Below are 21,652 nucleotides of genomic sequence, written 5' to 3'. Positions count from 1 at the left end.
TGAGCTTATTTTTAAAGATATCAACCTGATTTAAAAAAAAAAACTTTTTAAAATAACTGAACAGTTATGAAAAAGTTATGAGCTTATTTTTAAAATATCAGCCTGATTTTTTTAAGAAAACTTTTTTGACATAACCGAACTAAGTAACCATTACACATTTCATTTTGTAACTTTCCTTCTAGGGGCTTGTGGAGCAAATAACCCCCAAAACTAAAAATATTATTTCTGAGCTTATTTTTAAAGATATCAACCTGATTTAAAAAAAAAAAACTTTTTAAAATAACTGAACTAAGTAACCATTACACATTATTGATATCTTTAAAAATAAGCTCAGAACTCATATTTTCAGCGTTTTGGAGGTCTTTTGCCCAACCAGCCCCCAGAAGGAAAGACCCAAAATGAAACCTGATTTTTTTTAAAGAAAACTTTTTTAACATAACTGTACTAAGTAACCATTACACATTTCATTTTGGGACTTTCCTTCTAACGGCTGGTGGAGCAAAAGACCTCCCTAAACACTTAAAATATTTTTAAGAGCTTATTTTTAAAGATATCAACCTGATTTTTAAAAAAATCTGTTGTGGCTACGTAGTTTAGTTATGTGAAAAGTTTTCCTCATAAAATCAGGTTGATATCTTTTAAAATAAAGTCAGAACTAATATTTTTAGTGTTTAGGGGGTCTTTTGCCCAACTAGCCCCTAGAAAGAAAGTCCCAAAAATAAATCTGTAAAAGTTACTTAGTTCATTTATTTTTAAAAAGTTCTTTGAAAAAATCAGGTTGATATCTTTCAAAATAAGCTCAAAACTCCTTTTTATAGTTTTGTGGGGTCTTTTACTCCACAAGCCCCTAGAAGGAAAGTTACAAAATGAAATGTGTAATGGTTACTTAGTTCAGTTATTTTTAAAAAGATTTCTTTAAAATTCAGGTTGATGTCATCAAAAATAAGCTCAGAAATTCTATTTTTAGTTTTGGGGGGTCTTTTGCTCCACAAGCCCCTAGAAGGAAAGTCCCAAAATGAAATGTGTAATGATTACTTAGTTCAGTTATTTTTAAAAAGTTTACATTAAAAAAATCAGGTTGATATCTTAAAAAACAAGCTCAGAACTCGTATTTTTAGTTTTGAGGGGTCTCTTGCTCCACAAGCCCCTAGAAGGAAAGTCCCAAAATGAAATGTGTAATGGTTACTTAGTTCAGTTGTTTTAAAAAAGATTTCTTTAAAAAAAATCAGGTTGATATCTTCAAAAATAAGCTCAGAATTCCTGTTCTTAGTTTTGGGGGGTCTCTTGCTCCACAAGCCCCTAGAAGGAAAGTCCCAAAATGAAATATGTAATGGTTACTTAGTTCAGTTATTTTAATAAAGTTTACTTTTAAAAAATCAGGTTGATATCTTCAAAAATAAGCTCAGAACTCCTATTCTTAGTTTTGGGGGGTCTCTTGCTCCACAAGCCCCTAGAAGGAAAGTCCCAAAATGAAATGTGTAATGGTTACTTAGTTCAGTTATTTTAATAAAGTTTTCTTTTTAAAAAATCAGGTTGATATCTTCAAAAATAAGCTCAGAACTCCTATTCTTAGTTTTGGGGGGTCTCTTGCTCCACAAGCCCATAGAAGGAAAGTCCCAAAATGAAATGTGTAATGGTTACTAAGTTCAGTTATTTTCAAAAAGTTTTCATTAAAAAAATCAGGTTGATATCTCTAAAAATAAGCTCAGAACTCATATTTTTAGTGTTTTGGGGGGTCTTTTGCTCCACTAGCCCCTAGAAGGAAAGTCCCGAAATTCAATTTTAAAAGTTTTCCGTGTACATCCAGTCATATAAGAGCTTTTACAAAAAGAATTAGGTCGATAACTATAAACACAAGCCCACACGTCCCTCCCAAAATTTGATACTGAATTTCATTTCCTATAAGTGTACAAACTTCCCCCCCCCCTTATTGGATTGTTACCTAGTAAAATCAAAATGATAGATAATTTGTAGAAAAACATATTTACATATTTTTTTTTACAAACAAATACTATTATAGGACTAAGACAATGCTTTTGTATTTGGCAATGCAAAAAGGAAAGAGACATATAACATTGTGTTGCATTTATGAAGAAAAAAATAAGAGCTTACACAGAGCCTTGGGAAAAATATTTAAATTGATTGCAATGGTTTTCAAACAATTGATTTAATCCGTTACTAAACATCAAATTCTTGTATATTTTTCTGAACAGTAGCAATTCAATGAATTCGTACTTATGATAGTTTGACTGACAGACATACATGATTAAATAATCACAATTATGTCTGCATCAATTATTTTATAATTGTTTAGTTCAGTTATTTTTTTGACCAGTACATGATATGTAGTACAGCTGCGCCAATAGCATACAGGTAATGGTGGACAGTAAAATAGCCTGAAACCACACAGGGAATTAATTGAAGCTTCCTTTAAATGGAGTTAAGTGGTTAGCGAGAACCTACTAACAAAAAAAAATGTTACTTGTTGATGATATAGGATTTCCCTTATTCAATAATGAAACCAAATTCTTGGAAGTTTTGAATGATAAATGTCTCAATCATATTATGTAAAAATCCGCAAATTTTGGACGTTTCCTTGCAAAATGTCTGAAAGCTTTGAGAAACACTAAAAAATATATGAAAATAATTTTTATTTAATGGTACTTTGAGTGCCTAGGTACTTTTAAAAATATTTCACTCTTTCATGATTAAAGAGAAAACATAAAAGTACATCTTTATCTAATATTAATTAGAGTGTTTACGTATATGAGAAAAGAGTTTTTTTTTTCATTTTCAATTGTATTGTTAAGTGATTGTTACGACAAACAATAAAGAGAGCTTTTGATAAATAAGTTAATTGTAGTTCGAAGAAATGGATAAAAGTTCATAAAAATATGTTTTTAAAAGGGTATTTTAAGAAGTTTCTCTTAAAAACATTACAGCGTTCTACTTTATTCTCTAAAACTCTTTAGGTGAAACCACTTGTTCTATAATAAAGCAGTAGATCTAACATTTAAGTAAACTGTGTTGGATTATATTTAACCTTCAGTTGGTCTGTTGTTAATATTTTTTCTCAACAATCTTTATTTCTTATTATTTTGATTATGAAATCAAATTAATCATTGTTCTTCAATTTATTTAGAACTCTTTCAAGTTACTAGGTATTTTAGTCTTATTTTATTCCAAATTGTAAATTAAAATGTATTATTTATAGCATCGTATTATGGACAGCTTCTGTGAATATTAAATGAAATGTTATAAGATTAAAAACAAAAATGATATTAATTTTAGGAATTTTTAATTTTAATATTCGTAAAAAATTGTCTGTAGGTACTTATCCAGTTGATAATAATCGGTTTCGAAGCCATACTGAAATAGTCTTATACATTTTTAGGCTTGATTTGTATTATTTTAATTTTTATTCATTTTTAAATCTCATTAAAATATTTCAACAATTTTATCCAAAAACAAGGAAAATTTTGTATTTTATCCAATATTTGAAATTGTTTTGGATGGGTTGAAAGAAGCTCTAGGATACACAAAATTGAGTTAGACTTTTGAAAGAAGAAAGTAAGAGAGAGAGTCCAGCAACTGAGTAAAGTGCTTCTTTAAGTAATTATTTGTCTAGCATTCTTAAGAAACGCACACCTAAAGGTTTCTAATTTAAAAAGAAACTTTAATTAAGGTTTCAATATAATGAAACCTTTTCTTAATTAATTACTATCAGAAGCCATTCAAAAATATAAAACATTTTTTTCTCTATTTTCATTTTTTTTGTAAAAAAAAGTCCATTAAAAAAACACTTAAGTGCCTAGATTGTATTTCTGCTAACTGAATAAATTTTGTCGATTATATCAGTTTACATTTGGTATTTTCTTATTCTTGTTTTATGTATACCTACATAGTTTGCCAAGTTGAAGAATTTGCCATGCAATTTTTGGAAACATGCACACACACACACACACACACACACATGATAGCATGAATCAAAGTTTAGAAAGTGAGCCACTAATAAACAAGGACAAATAAATTCAAAACAAGTAATTATGATTGATGATCTAAATTAATCCTAAAATATTGCCCGGTCTAGCAAAACTGGTTTTAATATCCGCGAAAAATTGTCTGTAATTCGATGCTATTCATGATTTTTCAGTATGGTTGAGAACCGGTCCAAATGCAGCGGATATCAATCGGTTTCGAAGCCCTACTGGAAATAGAATTCCAACTTTTTTTTAAAATCCAAAAATCTTTCAAGTTACTTATATTGTCTAATATATTTAATCTATGTTCTTTTTAGCTACTATGCTATTTTAATGCAGTAATAACATTATGTTTTTTTTTTTGCAAATGCCAAAAGGGTCAAATTTTCTCCATAACAATGAATAATATGTAACAGAAAAAGACAATTTTTACAATAAAATAATGTCTAAAAGTTGATAGAATCTAACTTTGTTTAACTTTTTCCCCCTTTTCTTTCAGTATTCCTTACTTTCAAAATCGGTTTCCAATATTTTTCAATTTCACAAAACTTTCGCTAACCTATCGGGCTTTTTTTAGCGTTTAGTGTAATGCGTTAAAATTCATTTTATTACCACTGATATTATAACGTCGAAGTGCGTTTCATCAAAGATCTGGTTGTTGTTTGTTGTAGAGATAATAAGTATCAATCAAGTTATTGTACGAGTATGAAAAATAAAAATATCATCTATTTAAAATAAACTTTGGGCATAAGATAATATTGAATATGTTGCAAGATGAAAATATTGAAAACAGGAGACTTATGTATATCAAGTTAGGATTGACAGAATTTTCCTTTTATCTTAAAAAGGCCAGCTACTTTTTCATATGAGCCTGTTTTATATCGGTATAAAAGTTTTCCATTATGGCTTCGAATCCGATAATATCCTCTGGACTAGAACCGGTTCTGAGCCATACTGAAAAGCCATAAATAGCATCGTATTACAGACAATTTTCCATAGATACTAAAACAAAAATTATTAGATTGAAATCATTTTTGATAGTCCGGTCCTTCGGCACCTCGGGACAACTAAATCTGGTTTTAATCTTTTTCATTTCAATATCCGCGGAAATCAGTCTATAATACGATGCGATAAATAACTATTGTCCTGTTAGTATGATGTTAATGCTTACTATTGTAAAAAATTATGATGCTTGTTGAAATATATTTTTGCAATGTTTGCGTACACTTTTTTGCATGCTTATGTTGCAAATATTTATTTATTAGGTTGATCTGACCTTTCTCTACGGTGCCATGAGTTTTACAAATGATGAATTACTTTTATTAATTATAATGCACAAAAATAGAATTTTTTATGATAGCTACTCGTATTTGTTTTTATCTTTTATAACTTACCAGCGGCTACGCCTCTAGAGGGTAGTTTTTTATTTTAGTTAAAAAAAGGAAAAATTTGGCGGAGGGGTTATTTTTTCCAGTGGCTATGGCTCCTCCCTCAAATTATCTTAAGCTGAAGACAGAAATCCTATTTTTATACTTTCTATTATACTAGCGGCTGCTCCCCTATTACCTAGGGGTTCCTATAATAGAAGGGATATGGGATTGAAGAAAAATAGCAAAAAAAACAAACCAAGACCATTTTTATAAAAAGTAAAATAGCTTAAAACCACCACAGGACCCATAAAAAGCTTCATTGAAGAGGAGGGCAATATCGGCTCAGCGGTTAGTGAGATCCTTTGCTACAGACAAAAACGCTTACTACTTTATAAAATAGGATTGCTGTAGTACTTACTATTTACTGTCCTATTTAAATACAAAAATTGCCTCGCTACTCATAGACAAAATTGGCCTTGTTAATTTGAAATATAGCCATTGATTTTTAGTAAATCTAATGAACAAAACTTCTTTATTTATATTTTTTATGTATGATATGCTCTACTTACGGATATAATTGTCCTTGTTTTACAATTTACACAAATATAACTTGCATAACTGTCTAATTTTTTTAAAATGAAAGAATAAAGGAAAAATAAAAGATACTATTTATAGATTTTAGCCAAACTACATTTTTTAAAGAATTTGTAGAAAACCAATATGTAGATTATGTTTTAATATTGGTTCTTAAAAATATTTCTTGTCTCCTCATTTTTTGATACACTATGCTTTTTTGTTTCTTCAATATGATATTATAGTCTGTTATTTTCAGGGATAAATATATAGGTTAATGCAAAATTTATTAATCTTAACCCCTTCCCCCTTGGATATTTTGCTCGATGATTTACATAATAATTTTAAGGGAAAATAATTTTTCTTCAGTTATACTATCTCTATATTACTGGTGTGTTGGTCAGCTATGCATGAATAAACAGAGAGAAAGAGAGGGTAGGCGCGAGTAAAGGAGGTTTCCATATCATTTTTTTCTCTAGTGACCGAAATAAAGATTCTTTTTAAAATATAGTTGGTTCAATTTTTACCTTCATAAAATTGACATAGGTTACCTTTATTTTCTTCATATTTTTTTAGAAATATTAGAAATTTTTAACATCTATATCTTTATCCTTATTCTTCATATTGATGCACTTAAAATGCTGTTATGTTAATATTATTCTAGAAATCATCCAGAAAATTGTATTACTTCTAGTGAGGCAGTTTTAGAGATATTACTAAACACACAAACATAAAAATTCACAAAAATTTATTTACACGTTGGAGCGGTTACATATTAATTTTATCTATGCACGGTGCATTATTATATTATATTACGGTTTATTTACCACGATTATCATAATCTAATTTTTCATCATGCTATTTAGTACTACCCTCTACATTTTTAATGACTTTTTTTTTCTTAAAAAAGCCAATTATGCATAATCAACGCTTCCATAAAAAAACATTTGTTCCTCTCCTGCACTTAAAATTGTTTTAAAATAACAGACAATTTCTATCTATTCTCATTAAATTTTGCTACTTGATAGCTTAAAATTAATGGAGTCAAGAACGGGTTGAAGATTGATTTGTTTTAATTTAAAAAATCAACAATTCTTATAATGCATTTTTATAAACAGAATTTTCAATTTATTACTTATGGAATTTTGTTTTTGAAATCCTTCCAAATTCCAAAACAAAAAAAAATTTTTTTGTTGGATTCTTTAGGTAAAATAGTTGATAGTTTTGTGGATTTTTTTTCACTTCTAAGAAAGCCTTTTTACACCAACGTGCAAGAGCTATCACTACTTACTATAACGCGATAACCAATTATCTTGTTGTTTCCGTCCAGTAGTGACGTGTGGCGATGATGGTTTGCGCGAATTGCTCGGATGGTCGTTGCGGTTTGTTGTCGGCTCTTTGAACGTCAAACAGCCTGGAATATTTATTTGTAAATTTTCCGAGGTTTTAAAATATATTCTATTAGTATAGAATTCACTGAAAGGATTAAGGTAGAAAATTATTATTTATTTTTAGTATTTTTAATTGATTTATAATAATTTCATAATTATATTTTGCTGCTAAGCTGACCTCGGTTGGTATATAAATTAAATATTGGTCCTAACGAAATTAGGGTAAATATTTGATAATTTTATGAGAGAAAGTATGTAAAGGTATAAATTATGTTTAAGATTTGCTATTTTTGACTGTATAATTAAGCTATTTTCTCGTATTCATTCGAATCCGGTGGATAGGAACCGGTTCTCATCCATACGAAAAAAATATGTGTAGCATCGTATTATTTTCAGCTTTCTACGAATATAAAAATGTACAATCAAAAGATTAAAACCATTTTTTTAGCCCGTGCCTTCGGCACCTCGGGGCTAAAAAAACTGGTTTCAATCTTATAATTGTACATTCTATATACGCGAAAAGCGGGTTATAATACGATGAAAGAAATAACTATTCCTCTACTCTACTAAAAATACTTTTTGGATATTATTTATTTGACTTTTGATATACATAGTCATACTTCTATTTTATTTTACTTGACCTTATTTTATAATGTTGTTAACTTAATTGAGGTTTCAATTAACTATCTGAGTAAAAAATCTCCAAAATGAAACCGTACATCCTCTTAAACATACGAGGATTTATGCGATACTAATCAGACAAAAACCTGAGCAAATATGACGGCAGTATAATTCTGGAGGATTAACGGAGTGGTCTATACCGTAACATAACAGTTTTATGGGCCTCTAATTTTGTTGTGATTATAGTGTTATTGAATGTAGTTAGAAATGGCCAACTTTATCTCCGATATGGCTCTGTTACTCATTTTTTTCTCCGACCTTCTTCTCTGCTTTTAATGTATTCCCATGTTTGAAAAAGAAATGGTGTTTTATGGTCCATTATCTACAGAATTTTTAATAGCAAAGCTACTCTATAAATTTTGTCTGTCCGTCTGTGTCAACAGGGGGTAAATGTGATTTCCTAGTCTGATACATAAGAAAAAAAGCCGAAATTTTTGGTAAAGAGACCCTGTATCAATGAGCATCCGGTACATAATTTACTTGGTCAGCCAGGCAGGTGTCTGGCTGTCTTATAAATACTTACTTTTATTCTTAAGGTTTTGTGATTTTTTAGGATTTATTCCACTTTCTTTCTCTTTTTTTATGACAACTAAACAATACCTAAACTTCTGCCAATATTAGCGTTTGTCCATTCGCATTTTTTTTTCATGGTTTGCTATTTATGGACGTTATTATTCTTGTTTAAGTACTATTATCAACATTACCCTGTCCCGTTTTAGAAAAATTTTGTTAAAATTTTTGCCCCCAGCCATAATATGGTTTATTTATGCAAAATAATGACCCATGCAAAATATTTTTTCTGTAATGCAAAAATTGCGATGGTACAAGCACTGCAAAATTTTTAAAATTTGCAAAAAGACCTGTTTTTAAAGCTCTTGTACCATCTCAATTTTAAAGATTTTTAAAAAATTTCAATTCTAGTGTGTCAAAATAAACCTGAAATTTACCAAAAAAAATGGGGGCAGTCTAAATTCTAACATATGAAGGACAAAGGTGTAGCAAGTAATCTTTCAAAGTAAAAATTGCCAGATTTAATACACAAATAATAGGGTTAGGCCGGATTGGATGGATACAGATATCCGGCTGATCTATAATTCTGGATATCAAGTATTTAGGTTTATATTGAGACACTAGAATTGAAATTTCATAAAAATCTTTAAAATTGAGATGAAACAAAAGCTTTAAAAACGGTCTTTTTGCAGATTTTAAAAAGTTTGTACCATCTCAATTTTAAAGATTTTTACGAAATTTCAATTCTAGTGTGTCAATATAACCCTAAATACTTGATATCCAGAATTATGAATCAGCCGGATATCTGTATCTATCGATTCCAGCCCAACCCCATTATTTATGTATGAAATATGGCAATTTTTACTTTGGAAAATTACTTGCTACACCTTCTTCCATTATATGTTAGAATTGAGACTGCCCCCATTTTTTTGGGTAAATTTCAGGTTTATATAGACACACTAGAATTGGAATTTTGTAAAAATCTTTAAAATTGAGATGGTACAAGAGCTCTAAAAACAGGTCTTTTTTGCAAATTTTAAAAACTTTGCAGTGCTTGTACCATCGCAATTTTTGCATTACAGAAAAAATATTTTGCATGGGTCAATATTTTGCATAAATCAACTATATTATGGCTGGGGGCAAAAATTTTAACAAAATTTTTCAAATCCGGGACAGGCTAATCAACATATATCTTACATGTTTTTTTCATGTATGTATGAAACACGAATTGTGAGTTTTACAATACCTCGCATTCCCCACTTTCATGTATATATCGTTTAATTTGGTACCAAGACTTAAAATGCTACAAATGTTTGATATTTAACAATATTACGAGTAAAGCTACTCCAAAAAATGAATACGAAAGGGTACATGTCCTATTTTAAGCTTTTCCTATATTCGTTTTCTTAATCTTAGTAAACTGTTTAACACTTTTAAGATATAACTCTTTTACTGAACCTTCTTAGCCTTATGTAAATATTTTTTCTTATTTTTAAACCTTATTATTTTAGTTCCAATTTGTTTTAAACTTTTGAATAAATATATTTTTAAATGAATATGAGAGCTTTTCTGGAAATCTTCCTGAAAAATATTTGTTTTGAATATTAACATTATAAAAATAGATATACTGTTTCCAGTAAGATTTTAAATGCTGAAATATATGCAAATTTTATATAAGATGCTTTTTAAAATATCAGAATAAAGAAATAAAATTATGATATCAAGCTTCGCTGATGCTTTTCTAAATTGTTTAGCAAGTACATACCCCTCCCCTCCTTTATTTTTTGCAATGAAATGAACTATTGTTGGACCTTAGGTGCACATTCACAAGCCCTGCAAGACTCATTAAACACTAACATACCCCCACCCCTCCCCAATCTACTATAGTTTTATATAGATTTTTAAAAAATAAGTAGGGTGGTGAAGTCCTGTGCTTGAAGGAGATCGACGCATCGCTTCTTTGGACATTATTGGTTCTGTAAAACTTTTTCTGCGTATCAATTAGTGAAATTTTGCATCTTACTTTCACTTTTAAAATATATAGGACATACCTAGGTATTAGTTAACCATAAATGTGTTAGAAACTAATTATTATTCTTTCTAATACTGGTAACATCTTTTTTTTACTCTTTAGAGATAACTTAGAGTAATCGTTTTTTCTATTACTTGGCTTTTGCACTAGATTGTCATGTACTCTGATAAAGTTATGCTGACTAAAATAATGATTCCCCCACCCCCTCCTTTTACTTGATAAATGAACTGTACAATAAATGAGGTCCATATTAGCAAGCTAAATTGACGAAAAATATATCAACAATATAATCATAAATCCAAGCTTATAATAATGATTGAAGTAATGCTGAACAGGAATAACTTTCTCCTTATGTAATGCAGAAATGACAAGTTTAAATAGCATAAAACATTAGAAATGACTAGTAGGGATATTCCCAGATAATAAGAGGCAAATAATTGGTTCAGCGGTTTGTGAAATCTTAAGCTTTATTCTGATGGACTGAGAGACCTCGTTCCACTTAATCTAACATTGAAATAATGAATATTTGGTGTTTTTCTACTTTTGAATATGATTGTCATTGTTATAAATAATTTTAGTAATAGTACGTCCAATGCAATTTATATATGTTTTTTTTATAGGAAATTGAATGAAATTTCCTATTACACATTATACACTTATTTTTGAAAAATATATTTGTAAATGCATTTGAAAAAAAAATTTTAATTGAAAAAAATTAAATTTACAATTCTTCTTTACAGGCAAGCATCTAACAGATCCTTGTGTGATCTTTTTTTTTTGATCAGGGTAAGTCAACTCTCTCATATTTCATGAGGAACAAATAGAACCGCCCTCCCCTTACCCACCACTAAGAGAAAAGAGTTTAATCGTAGATTTTATTCCACTGGACACTTGGATGTTACACCAGGGTCTCTGATAAAGTGAAACTCCAAGCAGGCTAAAAAAAACTATCCCTCCTTTACCCCATCCCCTCCCCTCTTACTGAATGAACAAACTGACAAAAAAAATTATGTCTATTTTAGCAACCTAAATATACATATTTCATATCATAATTTATATCTGAATATAAATCAGTGTCCTTGGGAAACTAATATGTTTGCTTTGATAGGATGTCTGTTACATTCATAATATTATTATATTTATATATTGGGCTCTTTAGCATAAAGTACTCTGATGAGCAATGATACCCCCCCTTTATAGAAATTGAGGGGGGGGGGGGATTCGTTTGTTTTTAAATTACTTTTGGTTAGGTTATATCTTGCAATCTTGCACTTTGTACCATCACAGGGATATGGGCCCCCCGCATAGGGTATGTATAGAAAGCAAAAACGCCTCTCCCATTATAAATTAGGGCCTGTTTGTGATGGGGGGGGGGGGGGGGTTGCTTAACTTATATTTTGTGTGATCGTACCATATATTGTGATATTAAGTGACGCAGCAACAAGAAGACACAATTTTGGAGAAAGAAAGATATCTAATAGAATGTTTTTTTTGAAAAATAAAAGAATCCTATTATAAAAATAATAAGAATATGTTTTCATATTTTAAGGAACAGGGTAAATTGAAGAAAAGCCTTACATTTAAGAATGGAGAGTTTTTTTTCTAAAGTGTTTATTGTGGTGTACGAAATTGAAAGTGTATTTTTACTTTTAAACCAAAGAAAGTTTTTTTTATGAGCTTTGGCTTTTAAATGGCCAGTGGCCAGTTTATGGATTATTACACATATGTTTATACCATTAAGTTTTTCTTCAGATTGTTATTTAATGCATATTTAGAAAGGGAAAACATAAACTTAAAATGTATCAATTTTTAAAGGAAAACTTGATGTTTCGCCCATAGTCTCAAATGAAATAGGTGGAGGTTAGGGAAATAGGTTAAAACCAACCCAAGACATTCAGGAAGCTTTCCTAAAAAGTATAACCAATACGGACTATTAATTTCTGAGATCTTTTGCTTCAGACAAAAAAACCTTACTACTTTATATTATAGGATATAATAAATTCTGTCAATCCCAGTAAGAATTCTTCAATGTCCTAATTGTTAGAAAAAAGTGTTTATTTGCTAGATCCTTCGCGAAGACAAACAAACAAAGATCCTGTTACTTTTTTAAAAAATTAAAAATAATTTCTTTTTTGATTGGTACATAATTTAGCTGTAAACTTACTCTAGAATAATAGTATTTCACTCATATTATTACAGCTTATAAAATAATGAGTTATAAAAACAAGGAAAAGAAAAATCATTGATACAAAAATATTTTTTTAAAGTTGATTGTTAAATTAACTTAATAAGATCATAGTATATTTTGACTATACAATACGCTTCCTTTATTTAATGACTTATTTAATAGATTAAGTTATCAAGTTGCTTTGCTACCTTAAATTAGTGTAGGGCAATTAAGTAATAAAGATTTTTCCCTACTTTGAAGAAAGATTTCAAAAATTATGAGGGGTCATGAAATATGTATATTGTCTAAGATTAAATCAAAATATGCAAAGTGAAATTGGGGTTTACAACTCTTTTATCCACTAACAACATACATACCTTTGTAATAGAGTAGCTTCGCTGCAAAACATTACTTGGTAAAAGAAACTTAGAAGAGTGTTCTTGTTAGATCTATTTACTTATTCTTTAACCCCTGATATTTTGAGAAATTATCTTTGCTGGTGAAAAATATTAAAAGTGGTTTCTTAAGTCATATTCTAATAGTAGTATCACATAACATAAACAGGATTTTTAGCCTGTAATTTTTCTGTAATGCTTGGGTAGTTAAAACTGCGGGAACAGCCTTATGGCTGGTTGGTTGTTAAGCCAGATGGCTAAGAAAATTTGCATACCAGCCATAGACTAAATATTTCTGTAGAAAATAGGAAATTCATATAATCTTTACTATGTACAACAATCCTTATATTAAAGTAACAGGATGTCTTTGTGTAGTGTGTACCGAAGGATCTTGCCAACTGCTGAACTAGTATGATACTCCTTTACATTACATGGAAGGATTATAACTGTTTTGGAGGAATAGTACCACAACTCTTCCTCAGAATAGTTATTTCTTTCATCTTATGATTATACATTTTTATATTCGTAGAAAGCTGGATATAATACGATGCTAGACATAGTTTTTTGGTATGGATGAGAACCGGTTCCTATCCACCGGATTCGAATGAAAATGAGAAAATAAATTAACCTTTTCCCTGGAAAAAGTCCTTAGAACTGGAAATTGGAGGGTCGACTTACTCCAGAGTCCAAAATCCAATCTTTCAGGTGCCCCTAGAGGTATCTAGTGGTGTACATGGCTAGTCATTTATAGATCAGCATGACTTTGAATAAAAATCAAGAATTTAAGTATTCTAGTCAGCTGGATGGAAAAATCCGATCTATATCATCATACTAACAAATGAAATGAACTATTTTCTTTTTAGATGATTTGACAACAATTTTTGCATACTGGGAAACTTTTTTTATTCAGTTTTCTTTTGTTGTGCTTTTTTAAATGCTGATCTAGATTATTTTTCCTAAACTCTTTGTTATTTAATTTTTCTATGATTTATCCCTCTGGCACTCTTTACTTCCTTCCTTCGCTAAACTTGACGTTTTTACATTTCAACTATAATAATGATTATATTAGCTAGATTATTTAATGGACAAATATTTTGCAAGGATAAAGGGAAAGAATTATTGTAGATGAATTAGTATTCAAGCTTTTTTTAAATGGGGGTTAAATTAACGTGTTTGAGAGTGGGGTAGTTTTATGTATTTTTTTAAAATTCTAATGGGGTGGAGGTGGCTATTCAGTAGTGTTCAAACTTTTGTCTCAATAATCATAAGCCACAACACGGGTTAATTTTGTTTTATCATAATTGAGTAAGTATGTACACTACACTTTAAATCAATTTGTTAGTCACTGTCTTGTCCATGAACCCAGCAGAACCATAAATACATTGATTTATATCGACAATATGAAAGTTTTAAAAGTTCCAATAGATATATTATATTACTTGGATCCTACATACATAATATTTCCATGTTTATTAAAGTGGGCTAAAATAACAATTCCCCTTACACCTTCTTTGCCCCATCCACTTCCTTCCTACTAGATGAACGAAATGACCAATAAACGAGTTCTATGTTAGCAAGCTAAATTGTCGACATTTTACCGTTGTTCATAATATTAACTTAAAATCTACATCCATTAAAAGTTCCTTTTTACATGCTCTTCATAAGATTATTTATTTAATAAATATATTAGCTTTTATACATAAACACCAGTATTAAATATCTTATGGTAAAGCGTATTGCTGTGGTAGTTTTGATGGCTAGTAGTAAACCAACACAATTATTGTATTTTACTTCTTATTCTCTTAAATACTAGCAGCGCACAGTGCTGCTCTACTCATACAGTGAAAGTTTTCAATTATTGCAATGGAGAAGTGAAAGTGTGCGTACAAAACAATTGTAATTGTTTATCAGCGAAACTGTTCTAAGCTTAATTACTGACTTACAATATTCTTGAATAAGTATTTAAGTATTAGATGATACATTTTTAAAAGAAGGAACATTATTTTTCGTTGATTTTTTCTGTTTATTTGGAATATTTTGCAAAATTGTCAATTAAATTGATTTGTATGAACGCATATTGTAAAGGGGAAGGAGAATTCCAAGGTGCTGTTACATAATGTCGGATATTGAATTAGATCAGGTCATACTACATTACTCTTAATTACTTCCTTTATATTTATAGTTTGGTTTTCATCTTTTGAGAATTATTAATTTGGCTGCTACTCTAAAAGTAAGCTATTCCGTACGTACGAACAAACGTTCGACATTACATTTTTTTTACAGGGAAGGAGGGAATATTGAAATATTGTTTATCCTAATTGGGGATGTACATTGTACATCAATGTATAGTCTGTTGTCCTATCTCATAAGATCCAGGAATTTTTACTTGAATATATTACCATATATTTTCTATATTTTTTACTGTATAACTCTTTACTATTCCTGTTCATATTTAAAGTAGGCCATAAACAATTTTTATTATTATAATATGAAATCGTAATATCTTTGTAAATCATCACGTAATGTCATGCATTTGATTTTTTTATATAGATCAACTATAAAATTGCTTTGTAGAAAAAGAACAACAATATTTTCTTAAAATATCAATATGTCCTTTTATTAGCGCAGCTACTCTACAACTAGAGTTTCAAGCTGACTTTAACTATATGATGATAAAGAATATTAACATCATTCGTTTTTGTTTTTGACGGATTTTGACAATTAAATGATTTAATTTGCACTTTAAACATAGGTGGGTTTCCCTCAAAAGTACCTTCGCGAAATGTATTATTTACTGTATAACACCTGACTGTTCTATTTCTTCAAAATACTATTCGTTTTTAGTAGCTGTAATTGGTATTCAAAATTTTAAATACTATTTTTGAGATTTTTAATGCTATGTTTTTATAGCAAATTGGTTAAACTGTTTTTTAGTTGCTCCAAGTCGTTTTTTACACTTATGTATTATGTAGGTATTGTTATATTAAAATGAGTACATACTTAAATTATTGCAAGTCAGGATTTGAATAAAAACATTATGTGTTGATAATAAGAATAATACATTCATAGATTTTCTTTGATAAATAAAGGAATTTAGTTAGATATCATTCAAGTATCAATAGAAACTATAATTGTATATATATTTATAGATTTTGGCAACAATTGTGAAGGTCAAAAAATATCCCAAAACCATTCTGAGACTGAAATCGGATAAAACATAGCTTAAATCCACCTTAAGACCTATATGAAGCGTCTCTGTAATGGTGTATAAAAATCTTGAGCTACGGCAAAAAACGTTACTACTTTACATAATTGGATATGTTTATTTCAGATGCCTGAGTGGCTCCACGTGGCAGCCCACGAGGCCGGTGGTGTGAACGGGGATCGTGCCGTCCTTCTGGTGGTTATTGCCTTTACCCTCATCCTTATTCATCTCATCAATATGTGTATCACAAGGTAAACCTTTCTGTTTTCAATAAAAACGGGAAAATATAATCGCTCTAGGAGTTTTTTTTATCTTTTTAATAAAAACAAAATATTTGATCATTCGACCTTTGATGAAAGTATTAATTTAATGCGCCTGCTAAAGTGTCCAGGCATTATCCATCCTAATATTCATTATGATTTTAAGTTTCTTTAGTTCACGATTGATTTTATTTTTCCATGTTCACTGAAAAATAATCTACAATGTTCATGATTAAACTTATAAAACTTATTTTAGCGGAAGCAGAGAGAAGCCTTTGCTGGCCAAAGTTGCTGAACTCGATAGAAAATTGTTCCAGGTATGATTTTTAATCAGGGAGGTAGGGGACATTGCCCAGTTAATTACATTGGTACCCACAAAGCTTTCCTTTTAAATCACATGATCCAATTGAATATTTTCCCTATTAGTACTAGGGATGGCAATCCGAATCCGGAATCCATTTTAAAATAGCGAATTCGGATTCTTAATTGGTAGGCTAAAATTGGCATTTTGAGTTTTTTCTTTCAACTCTCCCTTTTTGATGGCAAAGATTATCATCATTATACATAATATCTTTTAAAATCTGGTTCGATTCTCGGAAGTGAATTATAGAGAACACCAAGAACATTAAGCTTTAGGACCTTTGTAGCGCTTAAATTTTTTTATTTAAAAAAAAGCCCTTTAAAATATTGCTAGAATCCGGAATCCGCCAAAAATAAGAATCCACATGCGCAAGAATCCGCCATTTTTTAGACGGATTCTTGTAAGAAAAAAATTGACGGATTGCCATCCCTAATTAGTACATTAAATTAGAGTTTATTAGAAAAGGGATTATTTTGTATTATAAAAATTAAATATCAATTAGGCATAATAACACTAATAAGTGTTTTGTAATTAGGATTAACTAAAAACAAGAACATTTTGATTCAATTAAAGATACTTTATAACGTTAGCTAGTTATTCTAGAAGTGTTTTCCTTGGCTTAACACCTGCGGGGAATCCTAATCCTGCTGGGTTACCCATTTCCCAATTTAACCGAATAACGAAGAAGGCACTATGAGGGAAACATAAAACATTATTTTAAGACTGACGGGGGGGGGGGGGGTTTAATGCAACCATCTCGTAATCAATGATTAAATGGCACTTAGAATTCGAATTTTGATCTGAAATTTAGCATTAATAATACTTAGTAGGTCTATTTTCCCTAAATCGAACGAAAAGTTGGAAAAGTAACGGCTAACGACTGGCGGCTCATCCGTTTTGCCATTTTTTGGGGCTATCTCAAGAAAATTAGTCACGAAACCTATCTCCACATAATTTTGTGGCTCAAAAACCTTATCAAACGGTTCTAGCCGGTAGCTGTTGGTACTAGAAATTTTTAAAATTATTACTGCTATCATTTAATTAAACAAAAAATATGTTTTAAAAAGTTGATTCCTACGTAATTAATGATGAATTTGCCCAGAAAATAGGCAATAGGAAAAACGGCTGAGCCGCCAGTCGTTACTTTTCCAACTTTTTGTTCGATTTAGGGAAAATAGACCTACCAAGGATTACTCATGAAAAATTTCAGATCGAAATTCGAATTCTAAGTGCCATTTAATCATTGATTACGAGATGGTTTCATTACCCCCCCCCCCCTTTATTCAGTAGAAAGTTCGATTATGATTATATTTATATGCATTGCATACATAAAAATATTAAAATTTTAGAGTACAAGTGAAATCCAGCTGTTAAGAAAGGAGGCATCTGAACGGGGAAGCTTGAGCGAGGATACTGTTTCTTCTGCCCAGGTAAAATCACGTTCTTTTCATGTATTTTTTTTTTCGTACCCAGCCAATTATTATGCTTTCCTGTATAGCATTAACCCCAATATAAGACTGGTGGTAAAATGTGACTTTTGCCTCCTCCCCCCCCCGCAATTTTTTTTATCTTTTATGTACCTACCTATTTATTTGATTTTTTTTCTTTTGATAAAAAAAAGATACCTAAATAGTTTTAACCTTTGCTATCACTAGATTTTCTATTTATTGTAATTCTAATTAATAATAGCATATCAAGTGTTACCAAGTAGTTTTTTTTTTAATTTCCATTTCTCCCAAATATGATCGATAAAAAATAGTTAAATAAATAATAATAATAAGTTGAAAAATAATGATTAAAAGGAATTATAGGACAGAACTTTGAAAAATTAGTTTTACCTCAGAATAAAAAGTATATATTTTCTAATCACTAGTTAATCTATTACTAAACTAGGTTTTAAGAAAACAGTTTTATCCAGTATTAAACGTGAAAAGTTAAATACCTACCCGTTTTGTAGTAAATTTGTTGAAGAAAGATGGCTCTAATTTTTTGAAGAATCCTCCTCTGACAAGATTTTATTTTTTCATACGACGAAAATATTTCTATAAAAAAAACACTAAGATACTTAGGTATTGATTTGTAAATACTCAATATTGCCTTTTTTAGGTACGAGAGTTAGAAATCCAACTGGAACAAGCAAATATTGAGAAGGACAGATTAGAAAATCATTCCAGAGAAATACAAGCGAGGTAATAGTTTTTCTCGTATTTATTCGAATCCGGTGGATAGGAACCGGTTCTCATCCATACGAAAAAACTATGTCTAGCATCGTATTATATCCAGCTTTCTACGAATATAGAAATGTTCAATCATAAGATTAAAACTAGTTTTTTTTAGCCGGTGACTTCGTCACCTCGGGGCTAAAAAAACTAGTTTTAATCTCATAATTGTACATTCTTTATCCGCGGAAAGCTGTTTATAATACAATGCGAGAAATGCACTAAAAAATTTTTTTAGCGGCGGCGGAAAATGGCGGTGAACGGTTATCTCAAAAACTAAGGGAGTAGCACCCAAAATAAAATGCTGGTTTGTCGTGGCACGAGTCACCACTTTTTACCACTCCCCCCTTTTACTCTGTCAATATATTCACGTATTAATATTTTGTTTTATTTAGGTGTACCCAATTCCAGGACGAAATCTACCGAGCTGTGGCTATTCAACAAGAAAAAGAAAAGGTATCACTACTTATTTTTTTTCGAGGATCTTGCTTCTTAAGGGATAAGACAATGAATGATGTAAGCACGCTCCAAACTATGATTAACGAGATTACCTGATCTGTAGATTGACATTTTTTGTGGAAAAGTGTAGACACTGGCCATAACTAAATCAATATTAATTAAATTTCCCAAAGTTTTGAATAAAATATCGTGTTTGGGAACCAAAAAAAAAATATTTTACAGTCTAATGTCTCATTACTCCCTGTTGGGTTAGGTTTACCTAATACCAACTCACAAGACGAGTAAGATAGCTTCGCTTATGAAAATATGTATTTAAATCTTATTCTTTACAACATCTCAGATTAAACTAATGACGTTTAGTTTTAACTGAAAGTTAAATCTAATTTCTATTCTTACTTTTACACGGTTGTAATAACAATGAAAATAACAGCGTTTTAATTTAAAAATCTTCTAAAATTAAAGATCTTTTGTATATTTAACTGAAAGGCTTCTCATACTAAATTAAACCTTTTCACTAGACAGTTAGGGAATTGAATTCACTACAGTTATTGAATTACCGCTGAGGGGGTAGGGGCATATCCATGCGAGGCCTAAGCCGAAGCTTTGATGAGTATTCTTGCAGTTGAGTTGGCTAGGGTTGCAAGTTGACCAAAGCTGTGTGCCTTAAAATTAAAATAAGGGTAGTAAAATACTTCAGTGAATAAGAAACTGTGGCTTAAAACTTAACTACCGCTGGACTAGTAGGTTTATTTATTGAGAAGCACAACCTTATTTGTTCAGCAGTTAGTGAGATCTTAAGATTCAGACGGTCAAACATCTTTCTCAAGACAGTAATCTATTCACTCTACAACACTCGAATCATTTTAATGTCCTCATAGTTACTTTCAGGATCTCTGCGTAATAAAAATAATATTAATACATAATTAAATTAGTTTTTATTGATGCTATCAATTAAATAATCAGGGATTAAAATGTCCCAAACAGTCACAACAAGACTAATTACGTGCAAAATGATTATGCGGTAACTCCTAGTGGATGAAAATTGAACTTGAAATTTTCAAATCTAATTTTCTCAAAAACGGCTGCATTTTAGATTTTATTGAAAAGTGAAATAAAGTTACCTAACCTAGGGTAATGAAATGCACTATGTCCCAATTTAGGTTCTTACACAAAAGTCAAAGCACCCTCATACGCACTGTGCCAAGTCTTTGATAGCTTCTAGCTGGCTAATATGACAATAACTCCCATCTACCTCCTTTACCCCATCCCCTTCCCTTGTACTGACGTATAAATGAGGACCATCGTAGCAACCTAAATTGACGACAAAATTTCCCTGGACATAATATCCACATATTCTATATCCATAGACGTCCAAGGGGGGGGGGGGGTAATGGGGCGATTACCCCCCCCCCCCCCAAATTTTTTTCATTTTACCCTCCCCCCCCTTTTAAAATTCACCCCTACCCTGGGGGTGCCGTAGGCACCTCCAACCATTTAGGAGGGGGTATTTACCCCCCCCCCCCCAAAATAAAAAAACTCTAATAAAAAAAAATTTTGCGCACTTCGCGCGCATTTTTAATACTATATATTTAATAAAATTTAAATTACCCCCCCCAAAAAATTTACCCAGGAGTAAATTTTGGGGGGGGAAACTAAATTTACCCCTGCCAACAGATTTCAGGAGGGGTAATTACCCCCCCCCCCCCCAAGCAAATTTTACCCCCGGGGTAAAAATTTTGGGGGGGGTAAAAAAAATTTGCGGCGCGCTTCGCGCGCCATTTTACCCCCCTAAAAAACGAATTACCCCCCCCCCTTAAAAAATTATTACCCCCCCCCCAAAATAAAAAGCTTGGACGCCCCTGTCTATATCCATTGAATTTAAAAAAAAACACAGTAAGGAAACTAATCTTAATAGAATAAGATCTGCGTGTTAAAAAATGTATTATTTAAACCATTCTTTTCATGTAAAAATTAAATTACGTTCAATTTGAATAAACTCTAATTTTAATCCCAAAAAAGAAAAAGAAAAAGCGCATAAAACTATAATGA

At 30.6% G+C, this 21,652-nt stretch overlaps 1 protein-coding gene across 1 annotated transcript in view; it reads left to right on the top strand.

Annotated features, from left to right (window-relative positions):
* Positions 1 to 21,652, top strand: part of LOC145328260 (uncharacterized) — an 83,978-nt gene that overhangs the window by 43,136 nt on the left and 19,190 nt on the right. Inside the window, exons 14-18 of the mRNA XM_080171876.1 lie at positions 16,431 to 16,555; positions 16,821 to 16,881; positions 18,275 to 18,355; positions 19,032 to 19,114; positions 19,540 to 19,600. Of these exons, the coding sequence (XP_080028002.1) occupies positions 16,431 to 16,555; positions 16,821 to 16,881; positions 18,275 to 18,355; positions 19,032 to 19,114; positions 19,540 to 19,600 (411 nt within the window). The remainder of the gene's footprint in view (positions 1 to 16,430; positions 16,556 to 16,820; positions 16,882 to 18,274; positions 18,356 to 19,031; positions 19,115 to 19,539; positions 19,601 to 21,652) is intronic.

The sequence above is a fragment of the Acartia tonsa genome, chromosome 9 (assembly GCF_053477335.1).
Source record: "Acartia tonsa isolate MP-2025a chromosome 9, ASM5347733v1, whole genome shotgun sequence".
Classification (NCBI taxonomy): Eukaryota; Metazoa; Arthropoda; class Copepoda; order Calanoida; family Acartiidae; genus Acartia; species Acartia tonsa.
This window is presented reverse-complemented; position numbering and strand designations above follow the sequence as displayed.